The 26,712-nt window shown below is 43.0% G+C and overlaps 1 protein-coding gene across 3 annotated transcripts in view; it reads right to left on the bottom strand.

The window, feature by feature from the left end:
* ITPR2 (inositol 1,4,5-trisphosphate receptor type 2) overlaps positions 1-26,712 on the bottom strand; it is a 345,272-nt gene that overhangs the window by 239,253 nt on the left and 79,307 nt on the right. For 2 of the 3 annotated variants that reach the window (XM_061582221.1, XM_061582223.1), the window contains 11 exons: positions 17,553-17,707; positions 15,053-15,152; positions 14,801-14,961; positions 12,992-13,133; positions 10,911-11,072; positions 8,240-8,412; positions 7,637-7,756; positions 7,351-7,536; positions 5,716-5,967; positions 2,753-2,897; positions 860-1,010 (listed from right to left, as the gene is read on the bottom strand). In XM_061582221.1, the coding sequence (XP_061438205.1) occupies positions 860-1,010; positions 2,753-2,897; positions 5,716-5,967; positions 7,351-7,536; positions 7,637-7,756; positions 8,240-8,412; positions 10,911-11,072; positions 12,992-13,133; positions 14,801-14,961; positions 15,053-15,152; positions 17,553-17,707 (1,747 nt within the window). The remainder of the gene's footprint in view (positions 1-859; positions 1,011-2,752; positions 2,898-5,715; positions 5,968-7,350; positions 7,537-7,636; positions 7,757-8,239; positions 8,413-10,910; positions 11,073-12,991; positions 13,134-14,800; positions 14,962-15,052; positions 15,153-17,552; positions 17,708-26,712) is intronic. The other variant, XM_061582222.1, reaches the window with a different exon arrangement.

Here is a 26,712-nt window from a genome sequence, read left to right as displayed (position 1 = left end):
TCCTGAAGGAGGAGTTACTAAAGGCACAATCACAGCTGTGTCTCTACCTGCCCCACACTAGACATCATATATGATGTCATGTATGGGGCAGATGGGTATCATTTGGGGAAAAAGGCCTCATGGGCCAAATTGGAACCTGTGCTGGGCTAAATCTGGCCTATGGCCTAGAGGTTCCCTAACCCTATAATATACATAGTGTGTGTGTAAGTGTGTGTATGACTGGATAGTCTTTAACTTCAATGATTTCTTTGACAGTAGCACCATCTATGAATCCAATCAATTTACTCAAAAGTATTCACTTCACCAAATATTCACACTGCTTCAGTACTCTTTGGTTTCCATTTGTTACCCTTACTTACAATTTTTCTTCTTTGCCCTCACAACCTTCAACCTCATTTGCCCTCACATTAATCAAATTGGCTGTGGGAAAACAAGGGCAATAACTATGAGTACAAAGAAGAAAGAACATAGTGATGAAAATCACTGAAAATGGAATATACCTTTGATACTCATGAAGAAGAAAACAAGAAACAAGTTAAATAGCTTTGGCTCAATTGCAGTGTTGAAGTCAACTGTATAGTATGAAAAGATGTGCATTTTGACCACAGAATAGCTTTAATATGTTCACTTATGGAAGTCCTCTAAAATAAATGAGACAGAGAAAAAATCACTAGCAACTTCAATTCTCGGTACAATTCCCTGCATACTTTTGCTGAAACCAAATGCATGGGGTTTCAGCCACTACCACTAAAAAATCAAATGATCTTTCTCCAGACCTGAGACTGATAGTCACCAAGAGATGATTAAATAATGTATTGTGATGTAAATCATTTTCTGTTGTTGTTGTTTTCTCCTTTACCTCCATCCTGAAATTTGCTTAATCTTTCGAAGTAGGATGACATAGGCACTTGTACAATATCAAGGATAGCCAGTAATGTTCTGGTCAGCCTGAGCAGCTCACTGAAACTATAAAAACCAAAGTATATGAGATTGCGAGCCAGGTGCACCACCTAAAGAAAAGGAAGGGGGAAAGGTCAGGAATATCAACAGTGAGAAAGATATCCCAACACTAAACTAGAGATGAATGAACATAAGGAGAGCCCGCTGGATCAGGCCAGTGGCCCATCTAGTCCAGCATCCTGTTCTCACAGTGGCCAACCAGACCCACGTGGCTGCACTCCAGAGCTTAAGTTTCTTAGAAACCTTCTGGACAATGAACTGAACTGAAGACACTGTTGCTGTACACCAGCCAATGGGCCTCAGTCTCCACTTTCAGCTTCCTCTCAGTCTTCACATAAACACAATTTATCAAGGAAAAGAGGGATGGCAAGGAGGGCTCTTAGGAACATCCTGCCAAATAAGTCCTCATGAGTCCAAATGTCCAAGGATCAGTCTCGCTGTGGTGCTCTGGAGCCCTTCTCCAGCAGTAAATTGCAGGGAGGGGCTCCCTGGAGTGCTGTAACAGGGACAAATTACAGATCCATTTCTGATTAGGCTAAACACTGGTTGATCTGATCCAAAACAGACAAGGAGGGGGCAAGATGCCATAAAATAACATAACATAACATAACATAACATAACATAACATAACATAACATAACATAACATAACATAACATAACATAACATAACATAACATAAAATCTGAAGTGCATGACCTACACTGAATTACATGATGGTAGAATCAGTCTATGATAAAGCAGTAAAAGTGAGAAGGATCCCCAGGGCCTGCCTGTCTATGAGGACCATTCACAATGCTGGAGCAGACTTCCTCTCCCCTTTTTTGTTCAAAGATACCAAGGGGGAGGATATAACCAAATCCTTCAGAAGTTTTCATAACCTCCCCAAAGGCACCTGCAGCAAACTATATTCCGCTGATCCAGCTTTAAGCCTGAACCAGAAAGATGAAAACATGCTGCTTTCGCAGAACATAAACCTCCACCACTACCACCGCATGCCTCTTCAGGCTAGAGCTGAAAATCAACTTAAATGGCTACTTCGCATGTTGGGCACCTATTTTATGGTTTTTAGTCTAGACTGCATTTGGACATAATTAGAGCTGACATGCTGCAATCTTTATAAATTATGCAAAATTAACCACATTTGCAAAGATTTGATATTTGGTATAATTTATTCTATTTCTTCCAGTCATATGAAGGGGCATGGAGCTACGCAGGGAGAGATGCCACCAGGGAGCTGGCCTCCTGGCAACGTCATCACTTCCACGTATCAGGGTAGGGCGGTAGTGAGGTTGGGATAGTATGGGTGCAGCGACAGGCGTGCCAGATTGGCTCTGCTGATGTACCTGCATTGCCCTGTCCTTGCCACGGCTTTGCCCTGCCACATCATGGCATGAGGCAATGATGCAGCTGCTGAAAGGTCAGGTCCGCGTTGGCACCCCCTTCCACCCCCCCATTCCTGGGGCATTGCTCATGCTGCGTCTCTAGTAACTGGGGCAACACTGAGGAGGAGCCACAGTGTGACTAGCCCAGGGCTTCTCACATTACCTCACCAAAACTGTGATTCCACACACTGCATTAAGCTGAGAGCCAACCACTGACTTACTCAACAGGTATCAGAACTACTGTCACAAAATTATAATGTATATAAGACCTCAAGTGGAAAATTTGATGTGTAATGGCAAGGAAGGAGGCAGAGAATGGTGGCTTAATCAGCTGACATTCTACTGGCCTCCCTTTGCCTTTTTGTAGTTTAAAAAGCAGTCAGTGCTGGCCAGGACAAAAGAAATGTACCTCAAAAGTCAGTTTGTTCTTCTCTTTGTCTCCAAAAGGAAAAGGCTGATTCACAACTTCTTTCAAGTACTCCTCTACAAATTCCATCGTCAAAGCAAATTTCCTCTTCATGTCATTTCGTGATGAATCTGTGAAGGAGTCGTACCTACAAGCAAAACCATGAGCAAAAGCTGAATAAATGGGATATAGCAGGAGGTGGGAAATGCTTGATAAATTATTTTCAGTGCCTCACAAGCATAGGTGTTTGATAGGTTGTTGACCTCTCACATGGGCTTGTCAGACATCCCAAAGAGTAATTAGAGAGGAGTTGACATCATAAGGATCAGCCTAGACCTCGCCATAAATTATGATGTGTACATTTTAATTGATTGTAGTTTTGCTTTTAATTTATTAATTTACTTCTATTGTAAGTTTAAATTTTTTAAAAAATGGAAATGGACTGCCTAAAGGTCGATCCCGACTTATGGTGACCCTATGAATAGGGTTTTCATGGTAAGCGGTATTCAGAGGGGGTTTACCATTGCCTCCCTCTGAGGCTAGTCCTCCCCAGCTGGCTAGGGCCTGCTCAGCTTGCCACAGCTGCACAAGCCAGCCCCTTCCTCATCTGCAACTGCCAGCTGGGGGCAACTGGGCTCCTTGGGACTATGCAGCTTGCCCAAGGCTGCACAGGTGGCAGGCCACGTAACCCCTGAGCCACTCACTGTGGGGGTGATCTGTAGCTGGCCCTTGACACCCAGAAGACACGAGCAGGGATTTGAATTCACAGGCTCTGGACTCCCAGCCAGGCTCTCCTTCCCACTGTGCTATACCAGATGGGGTAAATAAAAATAAATAAATAAAATAATGCTGAACTGTGCATTTGGCAAAACAGCTGATGATCTGCTTGACAAATTCAAAGGCCCAAATCCTGAGTATATTCAAATAGGCACGGTTCACCCAACACATCAACAGAAACATCTACCTTCTCAAATTTAAAACATGTACCAAAATCCCTGCCTGAATGAGGATGTGACTTGGCAGCTGCTAAATCAGGATGTCTTCTATGAGTGCAACTCTCCTTCCATGAATGGAAGTTCCTTTGGTTCACATATAGGATCCAAGCTTATACATGCACACAGCAAGTAGCTGTAGCCAATCCTGGTACTCCAGCCTATGTACCAACATCATCCATGCATTTGCAAACATGCGTTTAAAAGGCAACAGATGGGTATGGCTGTGTGCACAGATGGGAAAATGGACAGTGTGGAACCTCAGGCAGCACCTCACTGCAGAGCTTTAGCGACTATATGCAAAGCTAGGAGCCTGTCAGCAGAAGCACTTTAAGGCACATGAATGCTAATTTGAAGCAGCTGTAATGTGTAAGGATGGGCCAGATATCCTCTTCCCCAGGACTACTTGTCCTGTACAAAAGTGGGGAGTGCAATATTAGCACCTTGAAGAGATGAATTCAAAAGACTTTCATTCAAGACAGAGTGGTCAAGGAATTTTTTTTTTAACACAAATAAAAAAGCTTTGCTGCAAGTGGGGCAGCCATCTTGTACCCTGCAAAAATGCCTCAGGATATAGCATAATTCCCATTGGGTCTTTTGGTCCCAAATTACAAAGGAACGCTGGCAGGCTGCTGAGGATAGCCAAGCCGCCACTTGAAGCAGCAACAAGACTTTTTGTTGTTATTGTAACAATAAAATTAATCAAAAACCCTCTTCCACCTTATCAACAATGATCCTACCCTCACCCAGAAGTGCTCCAAATTCATTATATTCCAAAGATTAAATCCCCTCTCCCCGAAACTGCCAAAGAAGTCTGGGCTGAAATATTTTGCACAGCAGTCATAATATGCATCTGATCTGCATCATTAGTCCTTATAATGTTTCACAATTTATATATTCTGCAAATTTGGTATTTATCATCAACCTATGTGATGCCCTTTGTCCCAGATCAGAATTTTATATATAATTCCAATAGCTTCAAGTACAATGGGTTTTGAGAAGAGGCCAAATCATCTGTAATAAATATTCATAGCTTAAAATTCAACTCTAAAATTTTGTATTGTTGCAATCATGTAACCCATCCTGAGCCCTACAGATAGGATGGGATAGAAACCAAAATAAATGTCATGCATTTAGCAGTGTTTTTTCTTCTTGCTTGTATCTGCATTAAAATTCTCAGGATTTTATTTAAAGATGTGAAGAAATATTGTGTCATAAGAACGTAAGAACAGCTCTGCTGGATTTGAGCCAGGATCCACCTAAAGATAAAGGTGTCCCCGCACTTGTAGTGTGAGTCATTTCCGACTCTTAGGGTGATGTCTTGCGATGTTTACTACTAGGCAGACCGTATATATGGGGTGGGATTTAATTTCCAAGAGTAACCAGCCATATGTCTGTGTGTTTCAGCACCATCTCACTCAGTGGGGCACAGCTGCCACACTAGCTTCCCGGCAGTGGGGCCATTGCTGGTTGCTGGGATGTGGAGGGGAAGGGAGGCGGCGGCAGGGAGGTCAACATAGTGTTGGCATACTGAAGAAGTATCGGTGCAGCCAATGCAGTGCTCTATCCAATGCACTTGGACCATGCTGACCTCCCTACCACCTCATCCCTCTCCCTCCCAATAAGTGGCAGTGATCCCACTGTCAGGAAACTACTATTGTGGCTCTGTCCCACTAGGGAGCCGCTTCAGGTGTGCTCATATGCAAGACGTGAAAGCAATGGCCTTACTCTATTTCTCCTCAGCAGCTGGTATTCAGAGCTGTCCTGCCTCTGACATGAAGGTCCTATTTAGCTATCAGGTCTAAATGCCTACCCTCCATGAATTTGTCCAACCCTTCCTTAAAACCAACTAAGACTGTGGCCATTATGCCATTTTTTATTTTATTTTTTTACAACAGGTGCTAACTTTTGTCTGCCCTGAACCTGCTAGCCTCAATGAATGTTCCATTTTGTTTGTTTCAAGAGGGAACTTACTCATGGATAGTGATCTTGGTAGGGATTTCATTCCACAGCCTGGCATACTTCACAGGCACCACTGTCTCCTGAGGATCTCTATCCACATGCATATGCAACATGAGGCGGCAGAAAGAGGCTCGGAGGTCATAAGGCAGGCTCTCGTCTGACATGCAGCGGAGGATCAGATCCACTGATAGCTGTGTGGAAATCTGGTTTATAGCTAAATATTGGCGATCCAAACACATCCTTGCAAAGAGGTTCAATTGATACCTTATAAAAGATAATAGAGCAACATTGTCATTTTCATTCTGCATTTGCTTCCCAAGAACCTGGTTGCTGAGGTACCAGTCTAAATATGTGATATTACATAATCTCAAACTCCACGTTACTAGTATTTTGCTGGACTGAGGCTGCTAAACTCTCACTCAGTTATAAAATAAGGTCTACAGTGCATGGTGTACACACAGCAGTGTCCCCAATAAATCCCTGAACTATGTTGAAATTCTTACATTTAAAACCAATTTTCTGCTTTTAAAATTGTCTCGTGTCCTTTTTTTAATGTCTACCATTTGTTGTTGTTATGTGCCTCCAAGTCGATTACGACTTATGGCAACCCTATGAATATGTGACCTCCAAGAGCATCTGTCATGAACCACCCTGTTCAGATCTTGTAAGTTCAGGTCTGTGGCTTCCTTTATGTCTACCATACAGAGTTCCTAATGAAGGAAAGTAATGCAAGGACCCAGGCTAAAAATCCACAAATCAGTCAGCTGACTTCCAATGCAATCAATCTCATGCTGATTTACTTCTAAGCCCCACTATGTTCAGTGGGGCTTACTCCCTGGTAAGCATGCACAGAACTTCAGCCTTAATTCAATTAGACAAATTTAGCTTAATTGAAAACTAGCAACAAACATCTGAAGATCATGCATTAAACAACTCAGGTATTGTTCAGATGTTATTTTTCCTCAAGGACTGTACCCAGGGTTCCAGTTCCTTAAGCAATACCAGGTTTGATTGAATCTGATGATGATACTTATATCTCACAGTCTTCTACTAGCAGAGCATCTTACATGGGACTTCCTGTAGTCTCCTATCCAGGCACTGATCACATCCATATTCATGTAGTTTCAACAAGGATACCGGATGTTCCCATACCATTCATTTGATCCCCAGTGAAGTCAATATTTTATTTATTATACTCCTATCTCACTTTCTGGGTCTAACGGCAAGCTTTCATCCAAGAGACTAATTACATCCACACCACGCTCACTGAGCTTCAGCAACGCTCCAGCTTCAAATGCTTTCAAACTTGGATCATGTTAAACAAAACACCATCACTGCACCATATTATGCAGCCTTCATTGATTACAGGTTTGTTCAGACATTGTTTTCTCCCACTTTCCAAACAACTCTGGAAATTGGTGTTTTCAGTACATTTTTTTCAAATGGGTAATCTTTCCCAAAGCACTGAATGAATGGTTAGCTCAAGCCTCCAAAATTTCTGTAGTGTGTGTTGTGGCCTGCCAGGTACTTGAATTCAATCCAGAAACTCTGAAATTACAGATGAATCCAGAGAAGATGGAAGGAACAGCTAGGACAAACTCATGTCCTGTGGGCCAAATTATTTACCTCTTCAGAAAATTGCTTTACCTGTAATAAGTGAGAACTTCTAAATCAGCTTTGGTGCCCTCCTTAGCTTCTTGAGCAAGATGCCTGATTGCTTTGCCATGCGGTTCCTTATTACTGTCAATCCAATAGAGCCAAACCTCTTCCTCGTCCATATCATCAGAGAGGGTGGAGCAATCCAAGGGGTTGTCCATTTGCATCGAAACCAACCTTAAAACAAACAATTTTACACTGTATCTACAAATGATGTATTTAAACTGTGTAAGTGGCACAATGTAAAACAATTAAACGGAGAGGTCAATTAACTTACTTGGTCTGAATGAGGATGTCAGCATTTCCTGGGCTCAGCATATATTTACAAATAAGTTCCTGAGTGACTGGGATTGCAGTTGTGTTCGAAACACACAAGTCTGAAAGATAGTCCAAGAACCTTGAGGAGAGGGGGGATTAACAAAAAATGGGTGTGTCACACTATAGGAATGTATTGAAAGGAAGCAATGCATTGATTATCAAAAGGATGTCATCTCTGAAATACTGACTGCAAATACAGTAGCGCCCCACTCATATGGCGGGTTGCATTCCAGACCCCCGTCTAAAAGCGAAACCTGCCTAAAAGCGGAACTCATTCAATAGAATGGCGCCCAACACCCGAAAAATGCCATAAAAGCGGAACAAGCGCCATATGAGCGGGGTCTTACTCTAATTGAAAGCTGCCGTATTAGCGGAACGCCACAAAGCGGGCTGCCGAAAAGCAAGGCCCTACTGTATATATCATGCAAATATTATGTAATCTAAAAGTTAGTCCTGACAATATCACAAGTTCATTGTCACAAATTCACAAATAAAAAATATGATCAATGTAAAAGTTTTTTTAAAAAGAGAGAAAAAGGAAACTGTGTAGGATGCTTCAAACCTTGGCTCTCGATTCCTCCTGAGTAAATTCACAAACGTCTCTATTTCTTTAGCTGTGATATGTTTCTCTAGAAGCTTCCTGTTGTTGTGCAACAAAGCTGTGATGGTGTCTTCTGCCAAGATATCATAGCCAATCTGTGACTGCATGACGCAGAAGTTCTTAGCAATGTATTCCTGGAAGAAAATCCCAGGGTGGTCTGTCAAGCAGCTTGAAAGATGGAGGGTTCCGATCGCACACACACACACACCTTTTTTGTTCAGCAACATTTAGTTTGACAGACAAGCACATAAGAGATCATGGTTTCTTTTTTTTAGGTTACTAGAAGCATGTTCTACATCTCCTGAACTTATTTATTTTAGTTCAGCTTCGATCCTGCTCCTTTTCAAGCGCTTGAGGCAGTTAACACCAGTTAAAAGTAACAAACACATTATAAATAAAATTACCCAAATAAATTAAAATTATCCCATGTCTGATTAAATTAAAGTTATCCCACACCATCCCAAAGAGGAAACTTTTATAGCTCTTCTGGACTTGGATTCAGACGTGGACTTTTACAGACCTCTGAGAACACAGTTGCTCCATAACTGTGTAGCAGCCATAGAGAATGATGGACTACAAGAGCCTTCTTCAACCTGGTGCCCACCAGATGTTTTTGACTACCATTCCTGCCAGTCCCAACCAGCATGGTTGATGCCCATATTGGCTGGTGCCCTGTTCGGGCCCCACAGAGAAGGCCATGGAGCAAGGCAGCAAAGAAAGTCAATTGCCACAGCACCATGGGGAGCTCCGAGTGAGCAACTCGCAGAGGTCAACTGAAGCCTTTTGAGCCTCTTCCTGCTGTCCAATTCTGTTTGGCTGCCCCCCTTTGTGAAGAACTAGAGTCTCTTAAAGGGTCAACCCTCTAGCCTGAAGATGGGCACTTCTCTGGCATTCCATGGCCTTCCAACTGATGTGTTCCTGTGCCATCAGACTGACAAGGTACTGTCTAGAGTCACTCAGTTTCTCAAGGTGAGGAGAAGGAACCAATGAGCCCTGGTGCTGTGAGATCTGATTCAGCAGGCTCCTGCTTGTCAGCCTTGAGTTTAATAGTCCCCTGATCACCAGCATCTGACTCAGAACCAAGATGCTGGTTTGGCTTCTTAGATGGTAACACTGTAGCCTCTAACTTGGTGTCCTGCTCACTGCTGGACTCCGGGGTCATGACAGCTGGGGCTGATGGAAGTCATAGTCCAAAATGTTTGGAGGGAACCAAGGTTGGGGAAGGCTGCTCTACAACATGCCCTTGCTGCTCAGATTTAACACCTACACATACAGTGAATTAGGCACTCTCACTTGATCTTAATGGTCATGATGGTACAAAGGACTAGAGAAAAGATGTCTCTGAGGTCCATGTATGCCAAGCTACTACAGGTTATTTACATCCTAACCAATACCTTGAATTGTGCCCAGAAGGCAGTTTAAAATCAGTGCAGATGCTGGAGATACAGGATAATAAAAATTGCTTCTCCGTATTCCAAAACACCTGGCCAGCATACGTTTGTCTGATCAGCATACTTTTAGCTCTAAAATAAACATAATCTTCTTGTAAAGTTTACCCTAGTATGATTCACGGATTCTTAAGACGCTCAGCATACCAAACAAATACCAGAAGATGCCTTATCACAGCCAGATGACTCCTCTTGCAATACCTATGGGATTTTCCCAGGTGATTCGTCAGGCTGGGGAAGACCTCAGTCCATTGGTCCACTGCAGACCAACAGGTAAAGCAAGTCAGAGAGGGTGCTCTCAGACAGGCATGGAACTCTTCTACAAGAGTGGAAGTACCTCTGCTAATCTGTGGTCAGACCATCTCTCCACTCTGCCCCTTTCCTAGCTTGTATTTGTTTATTTAAAGATTACTAGTATGTCATAATTGGCTCCCCAAAGCAATCATGGAAAGACACCAACAAAATAAAAACAATATAAAGTCAACAATATCAGTTCAAAAATGACACACAAGAGTCAACAAATCAACTAATGAGTGGGGCACATTTTTAAACCATCTGTCAGGCACATCAGAAAACAGGCTATCAAGCTGAACTTCCTCAGAGTGCCAGTGTGGTGTAGTGGTTAGAGTGTCGGACTGGGACCTGGGATACCAGAGTTCAAATCCCTGCTTGGTGATGAAACTCACTGGGTAATCTTGGGCCAGGCACTTGTCTCTCAGCCTAACCTACTTCACAAGGTTGTTGTGAGGATAAAACTGAGAGGGAAAAACCATGTTTAGAGGAAAGATAGGATATAAACGTAATAATACATAAAATAAATAAGTAAGGGTTCAACAAATGAGGCTTTGATCTCAGGTTAAGGGGGATGTCCTGGCCCAGCCTCTGTGTTAATCCCACCCACACCTTTTTAACTCCAGGGGGAACAAATCATAGCATAGATGTTTCAATTCAGCAGCACCTCATACTATTATATTGAGAGTATTTTAACTTGCATAAAGGCATTGGGATTAGTCATCCACAACCTCAATGAAAGTGAGGTTCTGGTTCCATAAGACATAATATGGCATCTCTCTCCCGTGGAAATCATCCCACTGAGTTCTATGAAACTGTAAACATGACCAAGGAGTTCATGACTTGCCCATTGTATACAACTGTGTAGCCACATAAAAAAGCAAGAGAACAACCTGATTTTTCCTGTAGTCCTGCTGGGAATGCCGGAGGATTCTGTAACAAAGCCTCAGTATGTATTTGTATGGGGCATATCTCTGGTCACCCAGATCTTCGAGTCTCAGCATGGCTCCTTCTCCTGCTTTGTCTTTAAATGGAGCCTTCAAGATGCCAAATATCTGTTCACACACACAAACAAACATAAAGTAATGACTAATGGTGGTGGTGGGGAACAGGGTCTTTTGGTGAATCCAGTGAACAATATATTAAAGGATTTTGAGCTAGGAGGGAAGGAATATGGGTGACACACCACTACATATATGAGTCTGAGTTGATTGAGCAGTCTAAGTAACATAGCACTCTATGTGTAATGTTCACCCTGTGTGCACTTTCTCCTCCAACTGATCGCCTCATGTTTAAAAAAGTTCCTGGAAGGCCTATATTTTCTATCATAATTCTGGTGCTTAAGCAGAAGTAGCTCACCCAGTGGGGTGGAGCTGCAACACAAGTTTCCCTGCAGCGATGTTGCTGCCACTTACCAGGAGGAAGAGAAGGTAGGGTGAGGCAGCAGGGAGGTTGGCCCTGACCTCCCTACTTCTGTCCCTCCCAGTAAGTGGCATAGCCCCGGCCTCCACACACATCCCATAAATGGCAACAATGCTACACCCGGGAGACCTGCATTGTGGCTCCACCCTTCTGTACTTAAGTCTTCTCCACACTCCTCAGTTATTCCACCTCCTAGTGTGCAGTCAGCCCTCCACATACACATTCCATGTACACACCCGAGAAAAGTCCCACAAACAGGAGACTTACGACCGCATCGGTAACACTGCTGGTGTATTTCACTCGTGTTTGTTAGGAGAGTTCACACAATCAGTTACATGACCAATAAAACACCTGTCAGTAATAAATGGAATAGAACCAAAACACAGACAGATCTCACAGTGCTCAGAAAGGCATCCTATTAAATTCAATGAAAATTATTTCCCAAGCTAGTGTCATTTCAGAAACTGAGAAGGGGAGGGAGGAAATGGCTGAAGTCACCATCGCAATGCACATTTGTAACATTTCAAAAGTTAGGCATGATGAGTATGGAAAAGAACATCTGAAGTAACTTCTAAGGTTGCAGTCTAAGGGAGACGTTACACAAGCAGTTTTTAACAGAAAAATGTTGATGCAAGGAATGCCACTAGCTTGTAACACAAAAAGCAATGTTTTGTGTTTATGCAAATAACAAGGAGAAAGCACCACTGTAAAAACAAATGACAACTGGGCCAACAGAACACAGTGATCTACATTTATCCTAAACAAGTACCATTTTATTCAGAGAATGATCTCTTTTGTTGTTTGCATCATTCCCTGAGCATTCTCATTGCTAGTGTGAAGGAAAATAGTATACACCTGTACCAGCAGAATGTTAAGTTATCCTTTTGTGTTAAAACATGAGTACAAAACAGTTGATGAAGGCAGACCCATAGGCAACATTCAGTTAAGCCTAATTATGGTTAAAAGGTGACCATACAGCATGCTGGTGCATGGAGCAAAAACTGTGGCCACTTTGCCCCTCCCCCACTCCTACTGCTACGAAGCTACTGGGAGGCGAGCCATGGTTTGGTTTAGCATTAAATCTGAATTTGGACGCGTGGGTTTTTCCCCCCCAAGCAAACCACAAGCAGTAAGCCAAGAACAAACCTTGGTTACACAGCCTATGGTTTTGCTTGGAGCAAGACAAATTATAAGCTCGGGTTGAAACGTACCACCAAGCCAAACTGGAGCTTAGCTCCCAACAGGGCAGCAGTCACAGGAGAAGGAAAGGAGTAAATGGGCCATAGTTCTCACCTTGTGCACCAGCATGCCACAGGATACCTTCAGACCATGGTTAAGCTTAGCTAAGGTTTAAAGCAGGCGCGGAAAACCTGTGGCCCTGCAAATGATGTCAGACTACAACTCTTATCATCCCTGGCTACTGGCAATGCTGACTGGGGCTGATGGCAGTTGGAGTCCAACACTATCGGGAGGGCCACAGGTTCCCCACCCATGGATTAAAGTGTCATGTGAACTATATGCTCCATATAAAATATTATTGTTAATTACATACCTGTGCCAATATATTTTGTTCCCTCATTAATTTTTGCCTCTCTCGGTTGGGCTTAACAACCACCACATCCAAAACTTCCTGGCCATTATTGTGCACATCAGCAACAAAGAAAATAAGATCTTCCAACAGCTTGGTTACAAACCTAAGTTGAGTTTGAAGAAGTACAATACAGTGAACAAAATGTTGCTGTGTGGTGTGCTTCTTTTCAGAGTTCCAGCCACTCCTTTCCATCTCCGCTCCCCCCAGTTTTCCTCCCTACTCCCACTCCCACCAGCTAGTCAGCATTCCATGCCCACTCATCATGCTCAGTCCTCACTGGGCTGTTTTAAAATATTCTGTCTCTGGCTTTTCCCTTTTTCTTTTCTTTTTTTTGCAGAGGGGGGACAGTTATGCTTAATCCCACCCACATTAAATTCTTGAATATCTTCATTGATGTCTATGAGCGCATTTCTCTTTTGAGCTCACTGACAAAGAACTTCACAGGGTATACTAAGAAGTGACCCAACTAGATAATGAAATGGTTCTTTCTACCTTTTCTCTAACCTTTATATACATCTATGTTTCTGTTTCCTCCCATTGCAACCACACTGTTCAATTCCTCAACTCCCACCCAGTTGTCAGGTTTCCATGCCGTTCAATTATTATGGGGTTGTTTTGAGGGTTCTTCCCACCCCCACCCGTTCCAAGTTTTTTTCCCTGCAGATTTTTTTGTATTTGGCATTCTCAGATCTGCTGGCACTCTCTCATCCTTTGGTGGTGCAGTTTTGGTTCCATAAGCATGAGAAGGCTCAAACAGATACATATTATCTATTATATAGGTAAAGAATAATAATAGCTTCCATATAACCCAGCCTTTCCCAACCTTTGAGTCCCCAGATGTTACTGGACTACAATTTCCATCATTTGTGATCATTGGCTATGCTGGCTGGGGCTGATAGGAGTTGTAGTCCAATAACATCTGGGGACCCAAAGTTTCGGAAAGGCTAATTATAATCTCAGCCTCCACATATATCCCCATGCATCATCATGATGGATAGTTTCCTAGTTTGTTATAATTATTACTGACAAAAAGATCTGGGGGCCATATCCAATGCTGCAGCTCTGCTGGTGCAAAGGACTTCTGTGTGCACAAGGGAACTTCCTCTTCCTCTCCTGTCTCCTCCACTGTCACCCCCCGGCACACCTTCAAAATCAGTTGAAGGACTCTCTGGAGCAGGGACAGGTAAAGAAATGGAAGTCCCATTGTGCCAGTGGAACCCCGCTGGCACAGCACTGGATACAAGACCCTGACTCAATCAATCTGAAGACTTTTTCACCAAAGGACAAGACTCTTGCAGTATCAAAAGCCAAGTAAAGATAGAGTTGACGCATGTCAAGCACCTAAGTGTGTCACTGCACAGAGGTCAGCTGAGCCTGAAGGTGGGGCTAAGGCATGATACACTCCCACTAACCCTCCTTGCATTCAATATACACACATTTTTGAATGTGTAAGTAGGCCCCAGGGCTGAAAGAACTTGCAGCACAGAGATGGAGAATCTGTGGCCCTCCACATATTGTTGGATTGTATCTCCTCCCCTCATTCCTGATCATTGGCCATGCTGGCTGGAGGCAATGGGTTTGGAGTCCAACAACATCTGGAGAACCACATCCCTGCTGTAGCCACCATAAATTCTAACTATACTGGACTGGCCAATTCTTTCTGCCAGAGTAACAACAGTGGTCTTTTATAAATGTACATATTAGCTGTACGCATTGGTTTGATAGCATTACATCAGGGAGGGAGGCAAAAGGTAAGAAAGGATCACTAACCTTCTTTCATTTTGAGTTACAGAGCCATTCTCCAGCTTGTTAACTGTTGATGCTAAAACCTTGTTGGCATCATTAGCAAAATCCAAATCTCTAACCTCAGACAGAGGAACAGACACAATAGCAAATGCTTCCTTGTCTTCTTTCGTTTGGCAGGTTCCAATCTGCAATATCGTTGGAGGAGGAACAACCAAAATGTAACATTAGAAAGCAGATTTCTTAGGTTCAGTTACATTGACTGATGTCAGTATTTACCTTTAACATTACAGGCCTTTCTTCATCTTTGTCTATTGGAATACTGGTACTGGTGACCCACGTGTTGGTGCAAAGGTGTCTCAGTCGCACATATGAATTCCTAGCGGCAAACAGAGTAAAACAACAGATCTCAAGTAATGAACTTAAAATCATTTCAGTATATAATATTTATTTATTGTATTTGTATACCACCCCATAGCCGAAGCTCTCTGGGCGGTTTACAGTAACTAACTACAATCATGGTTTCAAAACCTCTGTAAAGGAATCAGGGTGCAATCTTGCTCTCCATTTGAAAGGCAAGGAGGCTTTCCGCTCAGGTTAGCAAGAGGAAGGGAGGAGGAAATAGGCAGCACTAGCCGTCTCCTCTCCACTCCACTCCCAGTTTTTCAGCCAGCAACAGCAACCTCTGTCACTGAGTGGCAAATCAAAGGAGGAGGTGGAAGAAGACTGCAGGAAGGACTGTACTGTATGTGGTTCAGTCAAACAGCACATGCAGAAGATCCCCGATTTAATCCCTGACATCTCCATTATGAGAGGGAAACTCTTGTCTGAAACCCAGTCAGTGCAGACAATACTGAGCTACATGGATGAATAGTCTGACTTGATTTAATGCAGCTTCATACCTCCTCCCTACCACCATGTGGCCTGCAGGGCTCCAAGCATCCTAGCAGCAGATCCTCCCTTCAAGGCAACAGGAGACACCTGCCCCATTCCAAGCAGGGATGTATTCCTGGAAGGTTGCTTAAACACTTGGGACACTGGATGCTCTAATGAGAGGAAGGGAGAGCCTTGGGTTGCCAAGCCATAATCTGGAGCATGACTGCATGCCCAGCACGAAGGGAGCCTCTATACCCTACTCTCCCCCACACATGTAGAACAATATTGCACCCCACACATCAGGGGTCTACAGATTTTGGCTGGGGTTGGTAGATAACCTCTGTTTCTAGGAGCCAGTGAGCCTCAGCTTTCTTTTTTCCTGGTTTGTAAAGACGTAAGTAAGTGTATGTTCCTTTTGTACCTGCTACTCTGCAAATAGGTATTACAAATGAGAAGCAAAATGCAATGTGTAATAGGTTTGTGTTTGTGTGAGTGAGTGAGTGAGTGAGTGAGAGAGAGAGTGGGGGGGAGAGAGAGGGAGAGAAAGAGAGGGAATATGTAGGACAATCCCTCCCTTCAAACCTATGACACTGAGGATGCAGCCTAAAGGTAAAGGTGTCCCCGCCCTTGTAGTGCGAGTCATTTCCGACTCTTAGGGTGACGTCTTGCGACGTTTACTAGGCAGACCGTATATATGGGGTGGCATTGCCAGTTCCTGCCCTGGCCTTTCTTTACCCCCCAGCATATGCCAGGTACTCATTTTACCGACCACGGATGGATGGAAGGCTGAGTGGACCTGGACCCCTTTTACCGGAGATTCGACTTCCTCCTTCCGTTGGAATCGAACTCCGGCCGTGAGCAGAGCTTCGGCTGCGTTACCGCCGCTTACCACTCTCCGCCACGGAGGGCGCTAAGGATGCAGCCTAGCATAACACAAAGCAGCATTTTGAAAGAGGCAGTCTCTGCAACCCTGTGTTGCTAACTGTTTTATTTAGCTTTTTAATTTGTTATTCCTATGGTAGAGAACCCTGAAGGCTCTCTCTGTTGGTTACCAGAGTTACATTTCTGGTTACCAGCAATGACTAGATTGTGGACCCACTACCATGCATCTGACTCCAGCACATAAAAAAACAACATATATAAATAAATACACACACAAGGAGGGCAGAGCCCCCCTGCTTACTTTGCTCACCAACCCCCCACCTACAAACGCACGCACACACCAGGCACCTCCAAACACACCAAGCACTCCCAAACACACATACACACACATACACACGGAACCCCAACACCACACACACAAAGAGAGATAAACAGCCTAGGCACCACACACACACCAGGCACCCCTAAACACCCCCCTGGCACTCCCAAACACACACACAGGGACTCTCTTTCACACACACATACACATGCAGGCACTCACAAATCATTCCCCTCCCACAGGCACTCACAAACCTTACCAACCCCACCTGCCCAGGATGTCACCCTGCCTTATCCACTTACTGGCCTTCCACCTCCCCTGGCCTGGAGCAAAGGTACTGCCCTGCCTAGGCTGCTTACTAGCCTCCCGCTGAGGCTGGTGTTGCTGTCCAGTAAGCCACTGCCTCTGTGTGAGTCACTTACCAGCCTCCCCCACCCCCACCCCAGCCTTGCGCCCAACGTACCTTGGCCTTGTTTCTTTCCTTCCTTCACCCCTCCTTCCAGCCTTGAGTCAAGCACAGCTACAGTTTGCCTCCCATCCCCCTTTGCCTGCTGCTACCGCCACCATCGCCACTGAGAAGAGCAGCTGAAGTGTTCACACTGCAATTCATTCGCTTCAGCTGCCTGCTACGCTTGCTGTGAATGCGTCAGGAAGATACACACACACACACACACACACAGAGGTTTATATATGTGATAGTACCTTGGAACCAGGCAGTCAGCTCGCTGAAGGGTAGTAGCATCCAGTTCAAAAAGAGAGGCAATGTCATTTCCATGTGGCACAGACACCAGCGTATACATAATTTTTTCCCCTGCCTGTCGTTTCTTCTTTGAAGTGAGGAGTTCACTGTCTCTCTGCTGAGGAGGAACAAGGATGGTTTGGTTTACACAGAATCCTGTTGTAAGTTCTGCAATCATCTGGGGTACTACAATGGTTTTGTAGGCTTCTTTTGTCATATGCAACACAGAAAGAGCAACCTGCCTCAGGATGTTGGGATGCAATCTGCCTTTTCCACACAAATAGGTCAGAGGCCAATGAAATGAGGTGCGTTAAGCCTGCTGGGTGTTTGGCAGAGTCTTTCAGTCCTGCTGAATGCAACTGCACAGCACTCACTTTAAAAGAGGACAAAGACAAAAGATGGAGAGGAAGCAGGGAGCATCAAGAAAGACTGTTCTTTTGTCCCCCTACCACCAAGGGCATTCTACCTGGCAAAAGAGATTGTCCATGACATGTGCTCCATTTATATGAATCCTACACTGCACATTTTGCTACTGAGATACAGCATAAGGTCAGCCAGGAAGCCCGTATTATAATTCTCAGCATGGACAAATTGTTCACAAGGTCAAAGGAGGATGTGGAGTGTCCCTGGATCAGAACACAGAGGATGCAGGCCCTAGCTAGATATTATAGCCAATTGACACAGGCAGAAAAATCATGGAGCACAGCCTTTTTTGGACTGTACAACATCAGATTACCTGGGGAAGGAATCATAAGCTTCAGTGCTCTCCAAGTTGTTGCTTTTTAAAAAAAACAAACCTGCATACAGAAAGACAGTGGGTCTGGATGAAGAATTTAACCTAGTATTTTACCAGTTTTCTATATGCATTTTTGGGGGGATTGGGGTTATTGTAGAAAGACATTCAACTGTATTATTGCCCCACCAGAAATCTGTAGTACGCATGGTTTTCCTGCATATGTAGCTAAACCCACATTATGGTGCAGAGGTGCATCAGACTTTACAGAATCATTCTTTTGAAATGTGTCCTATAATTCTATACTTCCGACAGGTAAAAGCCACCTCTTGTAGCATAGACACACACAGTCTTAATGTTCTTTTGCTCCATGAATACATTAAGCTACAGTACATAACGAAGCTGAAATTAATTTTAACAACCACCAGAGTTCTGGAAACATATGATAAATCAAGCATCATCTGGTGCCTCTGTGTTAAAACGACTTCAACAGGAACTTACAAAGCCAGCAATCTCATGCAGCGATAACAGCGCTCAGAGGCCACTAGGTTAGATGAGTTCCCACTCTCCCATTCCTGTTTTTCTCCTCAAGTCTACATGAACAGCAAGCAGAGCAAATTAATGGGCAGTCTCACTCCTGAACATTACTGGAGCTTGGCAGACAGCACAGCAGTTAGTCTCCTGTAACACCTTTCAGTGTTGACTCATTTGTGAGTCATCGTATTTTTTGTGAGTCATCTTATTTTTTACCAGAGACACCATGTTGCAAATTTTGTTAAGAGGAGTGGGGAGGGGGAGACAGAGACATTCTGTAAGAAACAATATATACTTTTCCGGAGCTGACCAAGACATGTGTGCATCAACAGAATAATAATCATAAGCAAAATTCCAGGATCAGCATGCAAGTGCATGCATATGAGTCTATTCCCCTCTGCAAAACCTTGAGTGGTTTAACAACTGAATTTATGTCAGCATGTGCACGCTCAGACATGTGCTGCCATTCTGGAGCACTGAGGATGTTTTCCTATTCATTTTTGCTCTCTGACTTTAATCGCAAAGCCAGTTTCCAACTGAGTCTTAAAAATAAATAAATGACTGCACCACTAGCGCTACACAGACTGAATTGTTAATTGTGTACATTTGGCAAACAACATCTAATGCAAAGGTGCTTGGAAGATGAATCTTCACAGCCTAAAAGATCTCAGTGGATAGATCTGAGGCCTGATACATGTTTCTGGTGCACCACACAGTTCTGGAGGATGCTGCACTGATGCAATGCTATCCTACTCCATCCTAAGTCTCCACAGTTCTGCACAGCCACTGCTGTCCTGCTTCTTCTGGTAATGAAAGAAATTACATCGCACTTTGAAATTCTGGGAAGGAAACTCAAGGACTTTAGCGCCCAGATAGTTTTCTCGTCCATCCTTCTAGTACCTAGAAGAGGAGAGGAAAGGGAAAGAAAAATACTCCTGGTGAATGACTGGCTACAAAGGTGGTGCTGATGTTGAGAGATTTGGATTCTGGGACCACGGGCTACACTTCCTGGAAGATGGACTGCTGGCAAGTGATGGGTTGCAAGTCACAAGGACTGGGAAGAATGTATTTGGCCACAGCATGGAGAAATTCATCAGGAGAGATTGAAACTGAATCCTAACAGGAAGGGAGATGTAAACTTGCAGTAACGACTAACAAAGGCTTGTGCACAGTAAGAGGAACTGAGGTAATGTCTCTAATGGGGCCAAGTAATAGTCTTCATAAAAATGTAGGAAGGAGGCCAGGCCATAAATCACCTGGTCTTCGATGTCTGTACACTAATGCCCAGAGTATGGGAAACAAACAGGACGAACCTGAAATCTTAATACAGGAGAGTAAATATGACTTGATAGATATAACTGAAACTTGGTGGGATGACTCCCATGACTGGAATACAGCTTTTGTAGGATATGCTGTAACTTGTTCAAAAAGAAGAGAAAGAATAGAAAGGGAGGTGGAGTCGTGCTATATGTTAAAAATATATATCCCTGCACAGAAATAAGGAGGATGAGCTTGATAGTTCCACCGAGAGTATCTGGATTAAAATTAATAGGGCAAAGAATAAAAGTAACATGGTAGTTGGAGACTACTACCAACCACCCAATAAAGGACAAGATGAGGATGAAACTTTTGCAAAGCACATTGCCAATGGTTCAAGGAGGCATGATGTAGTAATAATGGGGGACTTCAATTACCCGATATATGTTGGGAGACAAATTCTGCCAAACACAGCCCCTCCAAGAAATTCCTGACTTGTGTTGGAGATACCTTTCTCTGACAGAAAGTGGAGGAAGCAACCAGAGGATCAGCTATCCTTCACTTGATTCTAACCAACAGAGATGACTTCATAGAGAAGTGGAAGTTACAGGATCTCTGGGGGAAAGTGAACTCAAGATACTTAAGTTCTTGATTTTAAAGGAAGCAAAAGCTGCGAGTAGCCATGCAAGTACCCTGGACTTCAGGAAAGTTGATTTTAATAAACTCAGAACAATGGTAAGTAAGGTTCTATGGCAAGTGACCATAATGAGAAAAGGAGTCCAAGATGGGTGGGAGTTTCTAAAAGAGGAAATTCTAAAAGCACAATGGCAAGCAATTCCAACAAGGATAAAAGGGGGAACACAACAGAAGAAGCCAATTTGGCTTCACAGAAAGCTTAGAGATGACCTGAAAACAAAAAAGGACACATACAGAAAGTGGAAAGAAGGCTAGGCCACAAAGGAAGAGTACAGACAGGTAGCATGGAATTGTAGGGATGGTGTCAGGGAGGCTAAAGCTGAGAATGAGCTGAGGTTAGCGAGAGATGCTAAAAGCAACAAAAAAGCTTTCTTCAGGTACATCCATACTAAAAGACAGAGAAAAGAAATGGTGGTACAGCTACTCAATGAGGATGGCAAAATGATAACAGACGACAAAAAAAAGGCAGAAGTGCTCAATTCCTACTTTGGCTCAGACTTCTCCCAAAAGAGGGTCTATGACCCTCCCGGGAAACATGAAGTTGAAGGGACAGGATTGCAGCTTGAGACTGATAGACAATTGGTCAAAGAATACCTAATTACTTTGAACAAGTTCAAATCTGCAGGGCCCAATGAGCTGAATCCTAGATAATTGAAGGAACTGGCTGAAGAACTCACAGAACCACTGTCTTTGGGAAATCTTTGGGAAATAGCAGAAGATGGGTGAAGTGCTGGATGACTGGAGGGCTAATGTTGTCCCTATCTGCAAAAAGGGCAAAAAGGAGTAATCTGGGAACTACAGACCAGTCAGCCCGGCATTGATCCCTCGGAAAATTATGGAGCAGATTATAAAGTGGTCAATCTATTAAGCACCCGGAAAACAATGCAGTGATTATTAGAAACCAGCATGAATTTATCAAGAACAAATCCTGCCAGAGTAATCTTATCTCATTTTTTGATTGGGTAACCTCCCTGGTAGACTGTGGGAATGCTGTGGACATAATATATCTCGACTTCAGCAAAGCTTTTGACAAAGTGCCCCATGATATTCTGATTTGCAAGCTAGCTGAATATGGGCTTCATGGAACAACCATCAGGTGGATCCACAGTTGGCTACAGAATCATACTCAAAGAGTGTTTATCAATGGTTCCTTCTCAAACTGGGGGAAGGTAACAAGTGGGGTCCTACAGTGCTTGGTCCTGGGCCCACTGTTCTTTAACATTTTTATTAATGACTTGGATGAGGAGGTACAGAGCATGCTTATCAAATTTGCAGATGATACAAAACTGGGAGGGATAGTTAATACCTTGGAAGACAGAAACAAAATTCAAAGGGATCTTGATAGGCTGGAGCATTGGGCTGAAGACAACAGAATGAAATTTAACAGGGGCAAATGCAATGTTCTATACCTAGGAAAAAGAAACCAAATACACAGTTATAAGATGGGGATATTTGGCTAAGCAATATTAAATGCAAGAAGGATCTTGGGATTGTTGTTGATCACAAGCTGAATATGAGCCAACAGTTATGTGGTTGCAAAAAGGCAAATGCTATTTTAGGCTTCATTAAGAGAAGTATACTTTCCAAGTTGCATGAAGTATTGGTTCTCCTCTATTTGGCACTGGTTCAACCTCATCTTGAGTACTATGTCCAGTTCTGGACACCACACGTTAAGAAGGATGCAGACAAACTGGAAAGGATTCAGAGGAGGGTAACAAGGATGACCAGGGGACTGGAAACAAAGCCCTATGAAGAGAGACTGAAAGAACTCGGCATGTTTAGCCTTGAGAAGAGAAGACTGAGGGGAGATATGATAGCACTCTTCAAGTACAGGAAAGGTTGTCACACACAGGAGGGCTGGGATCTCTTCTCCATCGTCCCAGAGTGCAGGACACGGAATAATGGGCTCAAGTTGCAGGAAACCAGATTTCGAATGGACATCAGGAAACACTTTACTGTTAGAGCAGTACGACAATGGAATCAATTACCTAGGGAAGTGGTGAGCTCTCCATCACTGGAGGCCTTCAAGAGGCAGTTGGACAGCCACTTGTCGGGTATGCTTTAATTTGGATTCCTGCATTGAGCAGGTGGTTGGACTTGATGGCCTTATAGGCCCCTTCCAACTCTATGATTCTATGACTGCCGTGGTCCATTCATCTCAATGGAGTTGGGAAAACTTCCCACTGCATTGTGCCCTCTACTGCCTGGCAGGGCAGGGCAGCAAAAAATTCCCCCTTCCCAGTTCAAACTTCCTCAGGATTGCTACCAACTTTGATCTGGTCCTGGATATGGCCATATCTGTTCAAAGCATTTGAGACTGAAGGGTTCTACCTCACTGGAAAGTGGGTCTGCTCCAGTATACCATACTTAGCCTTATACAATGTTAGCCTGCACAGTTTTTGACCTAAGAAAAAACCTGCAACCCACCAGTCATGCATTGTGGCCTGCCAAATGCTTTGCAAACTGCCTGTTTTTGCAGTTCCAGGCAATAAACAAAAAGGTTGTGGATTATCACGATCTCGTTGGGCCACGAGAGGTGGATAGTGAGCTACAAGCTGCGTGGGTCACAAGTTGTGCAGGCCTGACTAGCCATATGCATTCTGCAGCCTTGGAATCAATCCAAAAAGCAAATACGTTCCTGAAAGAGTAAACAAGTGCAGGGTCCAAGCTGTTCTGACATTTCCTCATGTGTCCCTGATGGTGACATACGTATGTCTGACGGATCAGAAATAATTTTGCATCACAAAAACACCAATTTGTGGTTTAATAAAAGATCTGACAGAATTCTACATATGTTTGATGCACTATACATTATAACCTATTAACCTTTATTTTTTTTTTTTCAATAATTTTTATTCAGATTTTCATAAAACATACAAGACGAAATCATAAAACATTCAAAGACAAAAAACAAAATCAAAAATAGTTAAACAAAAAGAAAAAAAGAAAAAAAAAACAAAAATAAAAAATAAAGAGTAAAATATTGACTTCCCATTTGTCAAAGATCAAATCAGTTATAAGTCTATAATATATAACAATCCTGTCTCTTAAGTCATATTATAAAATCACTTTCCTCCAGTAGTTATCTTACTTAATCATCAAATCTCATAAACATTACTTTATTCTTTCCACAAAAAGTCAAAGAGAGGTTTCAATTCTTTAAGAAATATATCTATCAATTTTTTTTTCCAGATAAGCATATCGATTAATCCATCTCATTACTAATTATGATAATCTTATTGTCATAACCATAGTCAAAATAAACATTTCAATTAATCCATCACATCAGAATCTGTTAGGTTCAGTAATTTCAGTAGCCATTGTTCTATTATCCCTATTAGTTCCATTTTCCATCTTCCATCTTCAGTAGTCTTGTTAAGTCCAGTAATTTCAGTATCCAATCTTCCATTATCAGTATTCCATAATAATCTTGCTGTCAAAGCCATAGTCATATAGTAAGAGTCTGATGGGAATTACCTCTATCCCAAATATTTTCTTGCCATCCATTCTGAATAGGTTGCTGAAATACTGCTGTAAAATCATATCTCTGTTCTTTTTTTCAAAATACACTGGGTCATCTCTTGAAAGTTTTTCCATTGTCACATGGCTGCAGTTAATTCCATAGATTTTCTCTATATTGGGCTCCATCACATCATTCCAGTCCAGAAGATTATCCATGCCATTGATAACTTTATCTCTAGAATCTTCATTAATTTCTTCAGAGATAACATTGAGTTCCAAACAATAGATTTTATTTCTAAAGTCCATAGACTCCAAATCTTGTTCCTGTTCCACGTTTGTTCCAATCTCCGGGATCTCCTCTCTCACAGGGACCCCTGTTCCAGTCTCCAGGGTCTCCTCTCTCACAGGGACCCCTGTTCCAGTCTCCAGGGTCTCCTCTCTCACAAGGACCCCTATGTCTTTAATCTCCTGTGTCTCCAAACAATAGATTTTGTTTCTAAAGTCCATAGACTCCAAATCTTTTTCCTGTTCCACGTTTGTTCCAATCTCCGGGGTCTCCTCTCTCACAGGGACCCCTTCCAGGGTCACCTCTCTCACAGGGACCCCTATATCTTTAATCTCCTGCTTCATTTTACTCAATTCAATTTTCAGCTCCTTACAACCCTGTCGCAGGTTTTGTTTCGTTATCTCAATCTCATCCATTATTTTCTGAAACATAGTTATTTCCAGATTCTCAGCCACTTTCTTAATTGCCATTTTAAAAGAAAAATATAGGAAAACCACTTCTTATTTCAGCAACAATTGGGTTAATACTCCAAACTTGGTGACATCACAGTATAAACAAAGCAGACAGCCTTATCTCTCCATGCTTAAGTAAACAAAATGCAGTTCCCAGGATCGAAACAATTAATGGCGGTCGTCAGGAAACAGATTCGTCAAAATAAAATAGACCAAAAAGAGAGTAGTCTCAGACAATATAATATTCTTCAAAATAAAAATCTGGAATAGAAATCCCTCTTCTGTGTATATCTTTAGAATGCAAATCCAGGACAGCTTTTTGCAACAAAAACAGAGATAAGCTATTAATTAGTGAGTAGCAGAGAGAAGTTATGGCTCCCCAGTGAGATGTCAAAAACCGATCAATCTGGCAAATCTCTTTTAAACAGCAACAATTTAAGTCAAGTAAAAGAAAAATATAGAAAGAAGGGTGCTTGCCTGTTAGTGCGTTCTCTCTTAGAAGATAAGATGAACGTTCGCTTTATCAGATAGAGCTTGTTGTTGAAAATCCGTCCCACCTTCGTCGGCTGGACCTCGTCCCATAAATTAATGAGATCTGGTCGTCCCAACAAAAATAGGCTTTGAGGTTAATCTCTTCGTTTCTCCCTACCCGGGAGAAGTTTAATCAGTCAAAAAAAAAAAAAAAAACTGACTGATATATCTGAATAAGCTTCTTTTGAGGCAGGAGCCCGTCTCAAAAGCAGGCACAGGCTAAGTCACCCTTCCCGGAAGTCATAACCTATTAACCTTTAAAAGGTGGCAAAAAACCCATCTGATAATGGCTTGGAAATTACAAGGCGGCCTTCATGCAACTCTCACAGGTTCCAGAGGAGAAAAAATATACATAAGGGGAATATTACCCTTTCATTCAGAAAGAGGATATAATAGACATAGAAGCTAGTAATTGTATCATTATCTTCTTTTGGCTGAGAATTTTTCAAATGGGTTTGAGAAAGCTCAGTTCCAGGTTCTGAACACTGGAAGCCTAAGGATACGGTTTCCAAGGTTTTTCCCCTCTTGAATACAAGAGTAAAACAGGAGAGTGGCCAGAAATGTCCAATCATTCTCCATGGCACAAAAGAAGGGACAGAAACACAGCTTAAACAGGACTTTGGATTATTGTTATCCAAGATACCAATTACTGTACTGTGTCCACTTCTTTGGATGTTATTCTCCAGTCATCTATAACATACATGCAATGAAATCGGGAGCAATGCTCACGCTTACGTACTCCCTTTCCGCTTATCCTCCACTCTCCCATTGGTACAGAACATGGAAATAATATTCCCATGAAGAGAGATCCCACATTCAATAACTAACTGGGTTCTCTCAATTTAGGCATTAGCTTTTAAGTGGGATAAAGGGGAGGAGAAGAGGGCAGAAGCATCTCGCCTGAAGGGGCAAAACTGCAACACTACCTTCCGGGCAGCAGTGTTGCTGCTGCTTACCAGGAGGGGGAGGGCAAGGTAGTGGGGAGGTCAGGGCTTTGCAAACACACTGGCAGAACTAACCAGATGCTCCTGCGGGTGTCTCCACACTGCACCAACCTCCCCACTGCCTCGCCCTCTCTCTCTCCTGGTAATTGATAGTGACACAGAAGCCAAGAGGCTAGTGTTACAACTCTGTCCCACCAAGCAAGCTGCTTCTGGTAGGGAAGAAATGTG

Source organism: Rhineura floridana, chromosome 8 (assembly GCF_030035675.1).
Source record: "Rhineura floridana isolate rRhiFlo1 chromosome 8, rRhiFlo1.hap2, whole genome shotgun sequence".
Classification (NCBI taxonomy): Eukaryota; Metazoa; Chordata; class Lepidosauria; order Squamata; family Rhineuridae; genus Rhineura; species Rhineura floridana.
The sequence above is the reverse complement of the archived record's forward strand: the minus strand, read 5'-3'. Positions and strand labels throughout refer to the sequence as shown.